This window comes from Hetaerina americana, unplaced genomic scaffold (genome assembly GCF_022747635.1).
Source record: "Hetaerina americana unplaced genomic scaffold, ioHetAmer1.1.p SCAF_4, whole genome shotgun sequence".
Lineage (NCBI taxonomy): Eukaryota > Metazoa > Arthropoda > Insecta > Odonata > Calopterygidae > Hetaerina > Hetaerina americana.
The window spans coordinates 24,548,530-24,565,655 of NW_027286985.1; the positions used below are offsets into that span (position 1 = coordinate 24,548,530).

Here is a 17,126-nt window from a genome sequence, read left to right on the forward strand (position 1 = left end):
AAGTAATTCAAAACTCATATATAAAGACAATAAACGAGAAAAACTACTCAGGAATGTTCCTGAGAATGACTCTCTTATTTCCTTTTTAACGTCAGATACCTGAACCGAATTAAAATGGTAGATAGGCATCATCACCATTAGTCATTTAATCCTTAAATTAGTTGACTGCAGCCCTCCATCCTACCCTATCTGATGCTAATTGTCTTACTTCCTGTTATTTTTTGCAATGTACTTCCTTTTTTATTTTAATTTTTGCCCTATCAGTGCCCCGCTTCTCTCTTGCACATTCTAGGATTTTAGTCTCCGTCTTGTTTATGTTCACGTTGTATCTTTGTAGAACTTGATCCAATACGTTTAGTGACCTTTGAAGATCCTCTTGCTTTTTTGCCATCATTGCAATATCGTCGGTGAGGCGTAGCATGTTTATCTCTTCTCCATTGATCCTAAATCCGTTTAATCCGATGCCTTGTGCTTCTCTAATTGCCTCCTCCTGTTACATGCTGAACAATGCAGGTGAGAGACTGTATCCTTGTCTAACTCAATAAAATTTGTTGTCTCAGGCGTAAATTTATGGAATTTGTATAACATATTGAAATGTAATGAAATAATTGACTTTGTAATTCCACACACTTTATTTAAAAAACACGACCCAGGTTTCGACGTTGAACGTCATCATCAGATCTGACCTGATGAAGATGACGTCTCACCTGATGATGACGTTCAACGTCGAAACCTGGGTCGTGTTTTTAAAATAAAGTGTGTGGAATTACAAAGTCAATTATTTCATTACATTTTAACCTGTCTAACTCCTTCGTTAATTTTAGCCTCTATATGGCTTTCATCTCTCATTCGCATTGTGGCTATTTGCTTTTTGTATGGCTGACAGAATATTTTTCTGTCCTTGTAATCTATTCCAAGTTTTTCCAGCATTCCAAACATTTTGTTCCATTCCACATTGTCGAAGACTCACTCCAATTCCACGAATGCTACATACAGTTGCTCATTCACATATATTGTTTCCTCTAGCATGATTCTTAGACAGAGTATGGCTTCCCTGGTTCCTCTGTTCTTCCTAAAGCCAAATTGGTTTTGCGATTGGCTATCTTCAATTTTCCCTTCCATCCTTCAACTTATTATTCGCGTACGTATTTTTGATGCATGCGACAATGCCACTCAAGGTTCTGGTTTCCTCACATTTCTCTGTCATCATCTTCTTTGGTATCGCGATCATCACATTCTTTTGAAAGTCATCGGCTATCTTTAATTATTCCATACAGATTGTCCTCGGCTTTGTTTCCGAGTGCCATGATGGTGTCCCCGTCGATTTTGTCTTCTCCAGGAGCTTTGTTTTTCTTAAGGTCTTTTACTATTCTATCGAATTCGCTCCTCAGTATGTACGGACCCTAGTTTTCGTCACCCGTTCCACTCTCTTCCTTCATCAGGTTTTCTTCCAGCGGCCTCGGACCTCGGTAGAGTTCTTCGATATATTGCTTCCATATATTTCCAATATCTTCTTCCAACACCTTCTATCAGTATATCCCCGTTTACATCCCTGATTTTATTGCTTTTCATTTTCCTTCATTCAAAAAATTTCATTGGCAATAAAAACCGTAATTTTTTTAAACATTTGATGCAAAAGGTTTAACGCTGATGAACGATGATCGATCTCGATTAACGCCGATGGTGACTCAATCCAGCTTGGGAGTGAATTACCATTCCTAACCAATTACGTTCGAATAACTATCGTAACTATTAATTATTTTTTTTCAAATATCGTAAGACATCTTGAATCAGGTATTTTCCGCACGATGAAGAAAAGACTTAATGGCATCATTTATGAAGCTGCGTCGTGAGTGAAAAACCGTCTTTTAAAGATTAAGTAATTATAGAGGTGTTTACCTGAGCTATAATTTTCTCCTCAATCGTCAAAGGCATGATATTCTCGGCGCCAAATCGCAATGTTACTATCCCGTCACTCAATTCCTCGCAAAGAAGGTGGAAAGAATTCACAGATAGCTGAAAGATATCTGATATCTATGACCACTTTTCAAAGGGGCATTTATTTGAGATATTCTGCCTTTTAAGGGTAAGTTTTGGATGATTACTAAGGACTATTATCTTATACGTATCCCAGGAACTTTTTGTTTGCAGTACATAATGTCCTCCTTCCGTTCTTCGTAACTTCTGCATATCTTTGGGCTGTTTCCCTTTCTTAGCCCCACTTTAGCAACATTCTCCTTTATGTCACGGACTTTAAAATCCAACTATACCAACTTTCAATATTTCCTCCACCCAACTTTGTCTGTTTTATCGGATTTATCCCATCAACTTCATACTACATTTGAAATTACTAAATATTCATATTCCATTTCAACGAATCGACGTGTTTTAGTTTATTTTTTTTAACTTTTCATTCTGCGTCCTTCAAACGGATTGGTGTCTCCTTAATACGGCTCTTTTGCAAGCCTTCTTGCTTGCATAATGGGTCCTAAAAGACTCGATGGTCTTCGAATCATTATAATAAACCCAAGATCATGTCATTTACTTTTATCCATTAGTGTATTGAAGACTAATTTAAAAATCTATATTTTTGTAAATAAAGCCTAATTGATTCGTGAATAAAATTCTTTGAACTTAGAATTACATCATGCGAAAAGATTTCGCTGTTATCGAATACTTAAGTGACCTGAGGCTATTTTAATGAAGGGAAAAGCAAGGTAGGGAATTAAAAATGGCTTCAATCTTCACAACGTGTACCACATGAACCTAAGTCCAATATCATTAAATTAAAAGTCTCTGGCGTTTTTCTGATAACAATCTCCGTCAATTTATTTAGGGGACGAAAAAATTAATTCAGTTCTCGGTTTAAATGCCTCTACGGCAAATGCGATTTGCTTGTCGTAGATATCGGTGAGCCTGGTCGTAAACGCGATCAGTTGTTTTTAATGTTCTCTCGGTTCGAAAACCTTTGAACCTGAAGAGATTATAGAGTGATGGAGAGTGAAAGATATCCGTACTCTAGGCTGAAAAACCACATTCCCCTTGCCTTCTTCCGTTCCTTTCACACCCATAAAAATTCCGTTCCCTTATGTTTTACCGATTTTATCTTCCTCGTATAATATTATCGCACTTTTAAATCCCTGATAATATATCTCCGCGACCATCAACAGTCCTTTCGACTAGTGAACAAAGCTCAATGTTCGCCACGGAATACGCCGAGGCTAGACTACATTGATAACAACAACTTATTTTCGGCGATTCTATCCTTGTAAATTAAACTTTAAAAAAATAAAAGAGAAATGTAAAAAAATAACTAGACTGGCATTTCCAGCCAAAATTTTGGGTTTAGTGTAGAGACTTTAAAATTTGTTTACGACTTACGTAACTGCCTATCTTTCTCATTTCTACGGCATGCAATTATGACCAATATTGCTGTAGGCATATTATGGTAATTTATGCACCAAAGTTACAGAAACTGAGCGGGAAATAATTGCCAGTGTGATGAAAACAGAGCTAATGTTGATTTCGTAAGATTAAGTTTGTTCTTAATTCCATGAATACCTACAAATCTCCACGAGAAATAGGGATATACTTGTTCGTAAGGGAGGCTAATTAATTAATATTATAGGTTTTTTCATGCAAGAGTTCATTGCGGGGAAGCAGAGATATGGTGATTATATAATCCATTCGGAGTTTAATCATAGTTGTGACATAGAGACTGCAGAGGGTGAATTCGAAATGAAGGTAATGTAAGCAGTGCTATTATGATGACAGATAAAGAGTATAAGGAGCGAAAATCGACTTCTACGTTTGAGAATACAGTTACAAAAAGATTTTATAGCCGACTCATAAAGAAATCATAATCGAACGGCTATCAAATTTAGTAGTATTGAACTAAATTAATTAATACTATCACGAATTTTTAATTGAGTTTAAAAACATTTTACCACGAACACTGGTTTATTTATTGAATAATTTTAAGCAGCGTGAATGCGCAGTGAAAAATAAATACTTAGAATTTTTATTTATAGAGACAAAATAGTACAACAAAAAGTTTCATTTTCAGTTTATTCGGTAAATTTCAACTGGGAGGAATTCTCGGAGGGGTGTTCTGGATGAATAAAATAAACGAATAACGGGAGTTTGCGTTTTAGTCTACCCAGAGCGTAATCTTTTACGACTCATAATCCATCATTTTCATTTAGACATGGAAAAAAAAACACAAATTTAATTTCTTCTCGCCATCTGAAGTCCCGGACAAACTCATTTGAATGGCAATCGGGCTTAATTCATCATATACTTAACTTCCGACCAAACGCAAAGAGCACATTAACAATGGGACTAACCAAGAAATGTAAAATGAAAAATTTCGACAGAAATGGGATTGCAAGATTCAAAATTACATGGTATTCAAAGAAGTATTTCAATTAAATTCGATTCAATGTAGTATGGACGTAAGGAAAATACCTGGAAAGGAAACAGATAAAGGAAAACAAAAGAGATGGTGCTACGTATGGTGACGGAGGAGAGGGGATTGTTCGGAGAAATCAAAAGGAGACAGGAAAAATGATTGCAGAGCACCTTGATGGGCAATGGGATGTTAAATTTTATGATAGAAATGATGATGTTAGGCTAATGAGGAAGGGGTACAAATAGGATAGGGATGCTGGATGGAATAAAGGAAGAAATTATACGGAGTTTAATTTACTTTTATTTATTTATTGTATTTTTTACGTGGAAAGGCGAAGCATTTTAAATTTAATTTCAATATGAAGAATTTCCACCAAGTGACGCCAGAAACTGTTTCATTTATACGGAGTTGTTTAGAAATTTTGTTGTAGAGTAGGATGTTGAATTGTTTTGCTGGGAGATGCAAGGGAATTGTCGCTGTACCGTTTGGTCGCCCATGTCCATCCAAACCCTACCTTAACTGGAAGATTACCGATGATGATAATAATAATTATACAAACATATTATGCCGACCAAGGCCCACTTAGGGAAAAAAGTCTATTACTTACGTAAAGTTAAAAACTATGCGTATTTAAATTATTCATACCAAATTCCGTGATGAAATAATTTAAAGCAATTAGTTAATTTTTATTGACTAGTTGTTCCACTTAGAAATGTTGGTTTGGAGATAACAAAAACAAAACCATCATGTTTTTATGACCTTATACCTGTAGTTGATTGAAAAAATCAGAAGTTTCCATGCATTTATTTGATGGCATAATTATTTAACATTAAACCGATTTTTGGTCTTCAAATAGACAATAAAACATTACATATATACGAGTGTAGAACAAAAATGGGAAATTTTAGATAGTCTTCAATTGCAGCAGTCCACGATTCTCCCTGCAAACCTCGTCTCGTATTTAATCGTTAGCAACATCTTCCTCAGAGAAGAGTTTACGGGCGAAACACGCATGGGAGATGCGATCTTACGCTTTCTTCTTTGATCACCAATTCCCTCCACCCAATGCATATTTTTTTACAGCATTTACATCTCGGCACTCCTCTTTTCGCTTTTGTACGTTTGTGTCCACCACTTAAGACTTAAATTTCACTGCGTCTCTCTATCGGAATAAACGGAGAATATAAAAGCAATATACGCATGCATTGTAAATTCACCACGAGAAAGATCCATGCTGTAGACGGTAGGGTCTCTAAATGGGCGACTCCTCCTTTACTCGAATGGATGTAATTGACATATTTATTTCTCAACCGGAAAGGATCCTTGTTCACCTGCCTTCACCAATTCATGTCGCCGTAAAGTAGGCTTTATAAGGAAGACCTCCGCGATGGTTAATTCCTGTTCCTCAAAATATTCACGCGCATGCTATTTTTCCCCCAACGATTTACGCCTTGGAAACGGAAGACTACGATAAGGTGGAAAGATTTTCATTAAGAAAATACTCAATATGTGTTTAGTGATATCGATAAATGTAAGCAACAATGGCTTTCAGAGACAGCTGATGTAGTAGAAAATTCGAATGAACGCATAAAATCTACACTCTGAAAGTAAAAACACGAATTTAAATTTATTTGACAAGTTGCACTTAGAGGTTGATCCATAAAAATTCCTGAAAGGGTGCATGACGAACCCATTCATCTGCACGGGTGGGGAATATTTTATCGAAATGATCAATCGTGAAAACTAATAGCTAACTGCAGTGTTCCCACCACCAGATGTAGGTAAATTAATGTGCCCAGCCTGGCACTTATTAATTCGTTTTCCTTTGTTTTAAACATCTCCATTCACCTCTGTTAACACTGTTCTTAACTCAATCCTGATACTGAAGCGCTGCAAAATACAACAGTTGGAATGATGAAGTCAGCAGGTAGGTAACTCTTTTTACAAAGTTGATTGTATCTCGACTTCTTTTATGGCGACAAATATTATCATTATCCTTGCAAGAGACTTCTCAGACTACCTTAAAGAAACATGGTAACATATTTCAGGCAACCGAGTCGTAAATTTACGTTAAAAATTGGGTTCAGAGTTGTCGAGTCGACATACCAACTTTGTGACTCAAAACCATTGTGATATTCATTAATTCTATTCTATTCAAATTTCCCTCGAATTCGTAGCATATTACCGCTGGTGAAACAGTCCTTCCATTTGATGCCATACCTTTTTATTATGATGCTTGATGTGGAGGAATATATCTAAGCTATATTACTCTAATTCCACAATTGCAATAATTACTTTTATCTGACCAATTAAGAGTAGAAGGTAGGCACTGAGTAGTTTGAATTCATGCAATTTGAAACAAATTACGCTAATAGCATGCTTAAAATGACATCTTGAGTATTTTGAGAGATACCGCAATTAAAAAAGATCATATCTATACATTTAAGTAACCAACTTGCCTGACTGGGAATACTGTATCAGGACGTCCAGCTCTTAATTACGTCACGGCGCGAAATTGGGTTTTTCATCTTAGAAGCCTGATTTTTCAATAATTTTGAGAGGTGATGCTCATGCCTCCGCAGGGGATACATATGCGATCAGAGATTTCGATCTTAAAATAGCGAATGATCTCTCGACTGACTCTTTTAACGGCCGAAGCCTCCTATAAGGCACGTAATACAAAATTCTTGATAATCTCTGCTGCATCGTCATTAGATATAGATTTCTCAAAGTAAAATTAAGACAAGAGTTAAGATGTAAATAAAAGTAATTAAGACAATTAAAATAACTTGATCCATTTTTAACTCTTTTGACCTTCAGTTAACCATGGCTTAAACAATTTTGGCTTACATTTTGCACGGGGTATTTTAGACAAGAATACTGAATTTACATTGGTCGCTTCTTAATTGCTCCTTAATAGTGATTTTTCGTAAAACGGTAAAAGAAACTCTCAATTAATCAAATAAACCAATGGCAAACTTCAATTCACTAATGAGCCAAATAGAGAACATTTTTATACTCACCACTCTGCCCATTAAATACGCGAACTGTGTTCATAAAAACTTTATTTTGCAAAATTTAGTCTACACCGATTTTGTACCCTTAAAAGTCCTCTAAATTCGTCACTATTCACTTATTCCATCTCCTTTTCCACTGTTAAAAGCACCCATGGAAGTCCTCGGCAGTTCGGCTTTTTAGTTTTCTCGTCTTTTCTTGCCTTATTGTGTCCACATCTTCCCAGTGATGTCCCCTCATCGCATTTTTACATTTTGGGAATAGGAAAAAGTCGCAGGGGGCGACATCTGGCAAATTAGGAGGATGATCAAGGATGGTGATTGAATTTTTTTGCCAGAACCTGACGAAAATCTAATGCCGAATGTGCAGGTCCGTTGTCATGGTGAAGGATCCAGCCATCATGTTCGGTTGAAATATAGCGCTTTGTTGATTTTCCTAAATTCAGTTCATCAGCAATCATTCGGAAAGTTTTCTGACGGTCGATAAGGACAAGGGACCGCACACGATCAATGTTGTCGTCAACACAAGTGATTGAAGGTCGTCCGGCCTTGGATCATCCGTGGCATCTTGTCGGCCATCTTTAAAACGCTTAATCCACTTGAAACCGGATGTTTTCTTCAGAGCATTGTCACTGTAAACAGCGGTCAACATTTCAGTAATTCCTTGATAACTTTCACCGCACTTCACTAAAAAACTTGATGTTGATTCGTTGCTCCGTGATTTCATCAATTTCCATTTTGGACAAGCAGTAAAAACAAGGACAACAGAAACTAAGATAACTGGCACCATACGCACAACTCGACGATCCGCCAAGTACAGACGGCTCATTGGGTCTCAGGCAACTAGCGCCGCTAGTGGGCAGGGCTATAGTCCGCGTCATTGCCGCCTGAATGAACCAGTTCGCGCATTTATTGCACAGATCACGTATGCCATATATGACATTGCCGTCATAAAGTAGAAATCGAAAAATGTAATTATCTAGTTAAAAATGATAAAATGGATTTTGTTATAATGGGAGAGGATTTTTTAACCTAATTAGTAAAAATAAAGTTAAAACTTGCGATAGTAATTAGGTGCATTCTCGCTTGTTACTGGGCATCTACCACAGAATGTAAAATATTCTACCTCATTACAAGTGAATCACAAATTCAAAATTTGCCTTGCTTCTTCATTGGCGAATTTTGCAGCAAAACTCGCTCGGCAGGCTACAGGTAAATGTCTGCACATTTACATTTCCAACGACTAATGGTTTCTCGTAAATAAATTTGCAGCGACCATTTTTGCTAAGAACTTGTCACAGATCGTCATTTTTCGCGAGGAGAGGGAAGCAGGAAATCTCCCGCTGAAGAACGGACGGTCGGCCGGAAAGTGCTGAAATGAGATTTAGAGACTCTCTACATTATCACATTCTCACGAAATGACTTGTCGATAGGCAAGCCTGGAAGATGAAGCATTTTATACGTCGGAGTATTCGCGAGCGCGAGAACGTACGAGGGTCATCCGGAAAGTAGTACCCGTTCGTGCCGCATGAAGTGCTGACGACGCGAGTAGCCGCTGGACGAGGTCAGATAGCTTCAGTGGCTTGTCTGCCTTCTCTGAGCCAAGTTGCGTGACGCTAGCATTGCCTGTGTTGTTTCTGTGATTGTTTACAATGTTTAAAAAAATTGAGAACGCCGCCAGTTGTGAAGTGAGGGCAGTGATTAAATTCCTCAATGCAAGAAACGTTCGCCCATGTGACATTCATCGCCAATTAAAGGAGGTGTATGGAGACAATGTAATGGACGAGTCGTCTGTTCGGCGGTGGTGTCGCAACTTCAACATGGGGAGGGGGAACACACACGACGATGAGCGTTCGGAGAGACCGTCTGTCATTACAGACCAACTGGTGAGCTCAGTTGACGAATTCGTGAGGAACGATCGGCGCGTCACAATTGATGACATCTGTGAGCATTTTCCCAATGTTTCTCGAACAATTGTTCATGAAATTGTTAAACACCATCTGCATTATGCAAAAATTTGTGCAAGATGGGTCCCTCGCGTATCTCAATGAGCTGGCGGCGAAGGACTATGCAGCAGGAATACAGAAACTTGTCACACGTTATGACAAATGCCTTAATTTGCTTGGAGATTATGTTGAGAAGTAGTTTAAAGTATCCTCTTTCAAATAAAATTTTTTATGTTTGTTAATATTTACTTTTGTGTCTTTATTTCACGAACGGGTACTACTTTCCGGATGACCCTCGTAGATAGGTGGGTTTTCTTCTCATTTGTACTTGAACTTCACCCTGAAATTTACCTCAACTTTCAAATATGGCTCGTGCAAAATGAGTTGGCAGAAACAAGTTGAAAGGTGTCATTCTACACAGCCGTATAGGAAAAATTAAAACGGATTATGTTTTCACCAAAGAGTTAAAAGAGAGAGGAAAGGGAGACAAATAAGATCGAGCGGGTACATTGATTTGGTGGCCATTTGCCTGACAAAAGTAGCATTTTTCGCACTGATATATTGCTCGCTATTTGCGTCTATCTTCATTACTGAGCATACACAACAGAGGAATCTGATGATTAATGATGCGTCATCATTAATCAGCTACATACATATGATGCATCATTATGACGCGTCCGAGTTATTAAAAATTAAGACTCTTGAAATGATAAATTTCCCTTTCTTAGAATTAACAGGCACTTGCATTCCATCACAGGAGAAATGTATTTCACACTTTTTGAGGGCTTCGGATTTCCCAGAGTGAATGTCGAGGGTTGAAAATTGTAACTAATTTTGAAACCAGCCTAATAATTTTATTCAAACGCTTAATTTTTGCGTCCACTACAACAACTGATAGCGAGTTGAGTTTGCCACCAAAGACAATTAGCATATTTTTCAAAATATTTTCAAATATTTCTCGCAATGAACTCGTCCGCTAACGGTAATAAAAATCATAAAAAACCTTACAAGTCAATTAATTAATGAAGATATTTTTTTCAGATGGAGTTGTGATCGATGGTGACATAAGAGTCAATGGCCGACCCACTGGCGACTTCATGAGCAAACTATGTGGTTACATGCACCAGGAAGATATTTTCGTCGGAGCGCTCACTGTGCGGGAAACACTAAACTTTACGGTATGTGCATTTAAAATACAATAAAATGTCTGAATTTCCAGATAATTTACCTCGCTGTGGTCACTGAACACATAATTTCAATTGTAGGTAAGTTCAATTACTTAAGAATTCGGCCCGAGTAAATTCGTTGGTCATTCCCAACGATTCTTTTTATAAATAAGTAAATCAAAACGTTGGTAATAAATTAATGCATACTTTTAGAACATATGTAATTCCTCAATTATTGAATATGTCAGCTATTAAATTCCCATATTATGGCCATATTGTCGCATGCTTGAACATTGACGCTTTTTTCTACATATTCATGCTTTCCTTGTACGTGTTACACTCCTGACAAATTCATTTGCATCGATGAGTCCCATTACTATCTAATTATTTCATTTTCCACTAATTATTTTCGTGTTCTAGTGATTCTTTGTTTGTGAATACAAACTTCCGAGTTTCTCAACTCATCTGCCCATTTCATCATCAGCATCAGTTTTCCGCACCACTATTTTAAAACTAGTTTCGGTTATTTAATGGGTTCTTGACGGAAGTCTTCCATTCCATCCTACGATACTTCCCCGGTAGCCGATAGATGACGACCATTATAATTTCTCTCCGCGTCGCAAAATGGGAGAGCAACCGCGCAACTTAATGTTTTGCCAATTAAAACCTTCATTAAATGCGTTCGACCGAGTCTGCACGTCTTACATTCATCACCGTCACCGGTGATGCATTAATGCGACGAGTGGCTTGTACCAGTAGCTCTCCAAGCTATCCTGTCACCTATCAATCTCTTTATGCCCCCATATTTCCTTCTACTGACATCTCCCCTCCCCCTCGTGATTCATCATCCTTTGACTTCCTCTGTAATTATTCTCCTTCATGTTTCCTTCAATTACGGTCTTCAGTGAGCCATTGTGCCTCAGGATGTGCCCCATTAGTTTCCCTCTCCTTCTTGTAAGTATCATCATTAGGTTTCCCTCTCAACCCACTTTTCGAAGTTCCTATTTCTTCAATGTTACTCTATCCATTTTACTTCCATCACTCTCCTCGATTATCTGTTATCTGACTGCACGCTGTGCAGATCCTATTGCAACACTAACTCATAACGTGTATTCATACCTATGCCTGTGAAAATTTTAGAGTATTTCGCGGGTCAGTGCCCCCATACTCCGTTATTCACGGGAGTACAAGCCGACAAAGGATCATTAGCATAACTGGTCGGTCATGTAGGCACGGATTGAGGGTGGATTCTAACAAGTACTATCTGTACGCTGCCGAGCCTTTCTGCACAATATGAACACTAATACCGTACGTGAATGGGTTCGTTATTTCACAGTTTTCACTTCCTTCATACCGTCCCGAATAGTATCTTCTCTCCCTTTCTTCAAATCTCTTCCCTAATAATACCCTTCTTCTGTAGTCTCGAACGCACTGGCACCTCTCAAAATTCGCAAATTATGTTAAGTCTCTCTCCAATTGCTTCCGTCTACTTCCTACCCTCTACTCTATCAAAAGGTTTTCACTAAGGGTTTTTCCATATTCAGGTCTTTCTTTTCTAATATTACACACCCAGAATTTACTTAAGCATAAAATAATACCCATGTTGTATAGATTTATAGTTCAAATGCATTGAACTCTCTTATTAGACCTCTCTAATCAGAGGGAATTTAAAATGGCATGGAAGTAAAGCGTGAAGATTCATTGTAGGAAGATAAGCAAACTTGCAAAATACAGAGGATAAGGTAGGAACATCTCGTTACATAATGTCATTCTATGAACATTTAGGAGGCAGTTGGAGATGCTGAGTCAAAGTCAGAAGAACAAAAAGGAAGGTCTAACCTTGACCTTCTCCTTAGTAAAATTTTGGAAAAATCAAACGAAGAAACTCCCCATTTAAATAATATTTCCCTTTTTTCCAACAATGCACGTAATTGATGCGCCATCAATACAACTCTCTGGTTGTATCTCTCACTAGCACTACTTCCTTATTTGCATGTTACCACTTTCGCTTTAAAATACGAAATTCGTTGAAACGAACTTGAAGATCAAGTTTTGACAAAAAATCCTTCCCTCGCCTTAGGGAAATTCGTCTATTTTTCCACACAAAGAACTTGACGTCCCTGCAATCGTAATAAAGCTCTATGCGAAAGTGAACAGGAGAACGTGAGGGCATTTCGACGTCAAACAGGGGCAGAAGATCTTCGCGTGGGCCCTAAACATTTCCTCCGCCATTGCTCGTAAATTTATTTCGGAACTCTTCTCATAGGAGTTCAATTGCAGCACAGCTCGGTAGTCCACCTCGGGAGCTCCCTTCGTTCCATTTCATACCTTCAACTCGTCGCGTGGGACCGAGTGAGAGTCGAAACCCTCACGGCGCAAATTAATAATGCATTCAGGTGCACATAAAAGGAATTGAGAGACTCAGCCGTCGCAGAAGTCATGCAAGCACATGCCTCTGCTGCGGCGAACGAAGCAGCCAAACGCATGTACGACGTCAACTAGAACACGTTATCAATCTCTACGGCGACGCTGGTACTAAACAAATACAAGGCGAAGGGATGCCCTTTCAGAGTTTTCCTCGGAGATTCTTGGGAGTAATGAACAAGGAATGGATAACGATGCATCGGTAAATAGTGCTAGATATCTTGAATGATTTTTAGCGCAACAATCTGAAGAGATTAAATAATTGGAGTATTCCACATTTCTATTCGAATGGTGTCATATTTGTATTTCATTGCATCCGAAAACTTACCATTAACCTGAGCCAATAATCAATAATACTTTTAAAAAGAGAGAAAGCGCCCATGATCGCAGGTTAAGAGTGAATAAAGGTGAAAAATCTTCAACAGGTCTTACTTCGTGTCGGGAGCCAGTGCATTGCAGCTGGCGCTTGAAAAACTCTGACAAGAAAATAAATCTATCCATCCGACAAATAAACTTGAGATACGGCCAAAAGAATTCTTCAATCTAAGCAAATGGTTCGTTCCTCCCACATGTATGAAAAAAAAACGTAACCGATCGTAAGAGCAAAGAATAGAATAGAGAATTTTTAATTCCTGTAATGTGATGCTACATTGCATTTTTGTTTCTTTATTTAATGACATTACCAAAAATGAAAAGACAATCAAAGTATCACATTTTTTTGCGATTACTTGTTGGTTTAACTGAGCTTGAGGGCATCCTTATTTTACTCGGAACAGGGCATTCATATAACCAAAGAGGAAATGTTTTTCAGTCAACATATTCATAAATCCATGAAGTGGTTTAAATTGTATCCCTCTTGTCAATTACCCAGTGTTTATTTCATATACATACATATATATTATGTATATATACATATTAATGATATTTATTCTCTCTATTGATATTTATTGAAACTCAAATTAATTGTCTGGGTTCCGTGACATTGATTTTAAATAGGTCAAAAACGCATATAAAGGTAATGATTTTTGTTATAAGTTTTTGTCTACCTGGTTTTACTTTGGGAATAGATTAGACAGTATTGAGGAAGAAGTTTGAGTTTTTGTCCGTCATTAAATTACTTAATTTCATACATTTCTCTGAAATGAAAAAACAGAACTCAAAGGAACTAGGAGTTCGGAAAAATATTGCAAACAAGGCGTTTCTAGTATCTACTTTAGAATATTTGGTTGATCATTAAAATTGATGATACATTCCGTCTCTCTTCTTATCTCCTGCTACCTCCAGATATCTGATTGTACATTTCAACCATGACAGTAATTGTTTTCAATGCTGGACACCTAAAAGTCTAATATAAGCCTTTTTATCTTACAGTTAAGATTTAACTCAATGGGCATCAATGTAATGATAATTAATTTAATATGTATTTGTGAGTACTCCTTCATTATGTACATCTTACTTTTACTCTTTTGACTTCATTCATAGAAGACAACGGAAACCTTAAGGTACGGAGGACATAAGAAAAAGTTAAAATATAAATCTATCCACTTCTTGCGGTAAATTGATCACTCCATGAGATCCGTTTGATTTTACGTTAATTTGTGTGTATATATATATATATATATATATATATATATATATATATATATATATATATATATATATATACCCTCCCCGGACTACAACCTTGACGTGGTGGAAGGGCTTGTGCGTTCCGATGACCCCTAGAGCTGTGCTGGCGGGAGTAATAATTATTGCTCCTGGTAGGGTCACCCATGCCAGATAGGTCGAAGGTTAGGAGCCACACGAAAGGTAGTCCACGCAGCGACTGTTCCTCAGTGAGGCGGCTGCAATGGCGTCTGACCCCAGTGGGGCGGCCAGTAAGTGATGGTGTCACGTTAAAAACACTATTGAGGAAGGCAACGGGAAACCACCTCAATTATCATTCCCTAGAAAAATATGATGGACAATAGAGATATTTTGAGTCCTGGCAACCACGGGGCTCGGCCCAATCGGCCGTGTGTCGTGCCCGGCAGCGGGGGAGGCAAGGCTTCCGCGGTCGTCATCCCACGAAACCCTTGCAAGGGAAAACCAGCAGCAGCAGGACAGAAGACGCAGGAGAAGAAGACAAAATTAGTTAGAATAGGAACGTGGAATGTTAGGACAATGATGAGGACAGGGAAATTGGAGAATGTTAAGCGAGAGATGGAAAGGGGAAATATAGATATTTTAGGTCTATGCGAGGTGAGATGGAAAGATAGCGGGGATTACTGGAGTGATAAGTATAGAATAATATACAGCGGTGGGGACGAGAGCCAACGAGGGGTTGCCATAGTATTAAATGAAAAGGTAGGAAGAAGCGTAGTCAACATAGAGCAGGTAACGGATAGAATACTACTAGTGGAGATAAAAGCAGAACCGACGAACTTAGTTATTATTCAGGTATACATGCCACCGAGCAACCATAAGGAAGAAGAGGTCGATAGGATATACGATCAGTTAGAGGACATGATCGCGTGTGTTCCTGCAGGGAAACATTTGATAGTGATGGGGGATTGGAATGCGACGGTAGGCGAAGGAAGAGATGGTGATGAGGTGGGCGACTACGGTTTAGGCACGAGGAATGCCCGCGGGGAGAAAGCAGTTGAGTTCTGCAGGAGACAGGGGTTAGTCATCACCAACACTTGGTTTAGGCACCACAAAAGACGCAGGTATACATGGAAAATGCCAGGTGACTCAGGAAGATATCAGCTAGATTATATCCTGGTTAGACACAGGTTTAGGAATAGTGTGATAAATTCGCACAGCTTCCCGGGAGCGGATGCGGACTCAGACCACAATTTAGTTGTTATGAAATGTAGCGTACGTTTCAAAAAGATAAGGCAGGGGCGGCGAGTTAGAAAATGGAATGTAGAAGCATTAAATGGGTTGAAAAGGAAGGAATACAAACAGGCGGTAGAGAAAATCATGGAGGATGGTAAAGAGCTAAGTACTATCGAAGAAAAATGGGAAATTATCAAAAAAGGGTTGTCTAAAGCCGCAAAAGACACTATTGGAACCGTTAACGCTAAAAGGACTAGGAAACCATGGATCACGGATGAGATGATTACAAAGATGGATGAGCGGCGAAAATGGAAGAATATAAATACAGAATTAGGCAAAATGAAGTACAAAGAATTGAACAATAAATTGAGGCGGGCAACAAATAAGGCAAAAGACGCATGGTGGAAGACGCAGTGCGAGGATATGGAAAGTCTGCAGAGGAAGGGTGAAATCGGTGCGCTGTACAGCAAAGTTAAATCGTTATCGGGAAGTAAGAAAGGAAGAGCTATGCTAATAGTTAGAGATAAGGCGGGTAAGGTAATAGTTGACGCAGGAAAGATCCAAGAGAGATGGAAGGAGTATATAGAAGAACTGTATAGTAAAGAACTCAGACCAACACAGTTAGACATTGAAAAAGAAAATGACGTAGAGGAAGACAGCTTAGGTCCAGGCATACTAGACAATGAGATAGAAAGGGCATTAAGGGAGATGAAACTAAATAAGGCCGTGGGGGTAGATAACATTCCCGTGGAACTTTTAAAATGTTTAGGAAAATGTGGGAGGAAGAGGCTATATGGGCTGATCCGTAGCATTTATGAGGAGGGAATCTGGCCGGAAGACTTTTTGGGATCAGTTTTAGTTCCGATTCCGAAAAAGGTAAAGGCCACGTCATGTGAGGACTATAGGACAATTAGTTTGATATCCCACGCAGCTAAAGTTGTTCTCAGGATCATAAACAAAAGGATAGAGAGTAGGGCAAATGATTACTTAGGGGATGATCAGTTTGGGTTTAGGAAGGGGAGAGGTACGCGTGATGCCATTGCAGTAATGAGATTATTAATCGAGAGGAATATAGAACACAACCAGGAGGTATTTGCCTGTTTCGTAGATTTCGAAAAAGCGTTTGATAGAGTGAATTGGGAAAAACTAATGAGTATATTGCAGAAAATAGGAATAGATTGGAGGGAAAGGAGGCTAATCCGCAACCTGTACATGTCTCAGACTGCTCAGGTGCGGGTGGGAAACGGGGAGTCAGGATGGGCAGTGTTAGGAAGGGGTGTAAGGCAGGGTTGCCCATTATCACCGTTGCTGTTCAACCTGTATGCTGAGGAAATGATCAAAGAGG

At 38.5% G+C, this 17,126-nt stretch overlaps 1 protein-coding gene across 3 annotated transcripts in view; it reads left to right on the plus strand.

Annotated features, from left to right (window-relative positions):
* Positions 1-17,126, plus strand: part of st (ATP-binding cassette transporter scarlet) — a 127,354-nt gene that overhangs the window by 63,538 nt on the left and 46,690 nt on the right. For all 3 annotated transcript variants that reach the window (XM_071589641.1, XM_071589642.1, XM_071589640.1), the window contains exon 6: positions 10,413-10,549. In XM_071589641.1, coding sequence (XP_071445742.1) covers positions 10,413-10,549 — 137 coding nt within the window. The remainder of the gene's footprint in view (positions 1-10,412; positions 10,550-17,126) is intronic.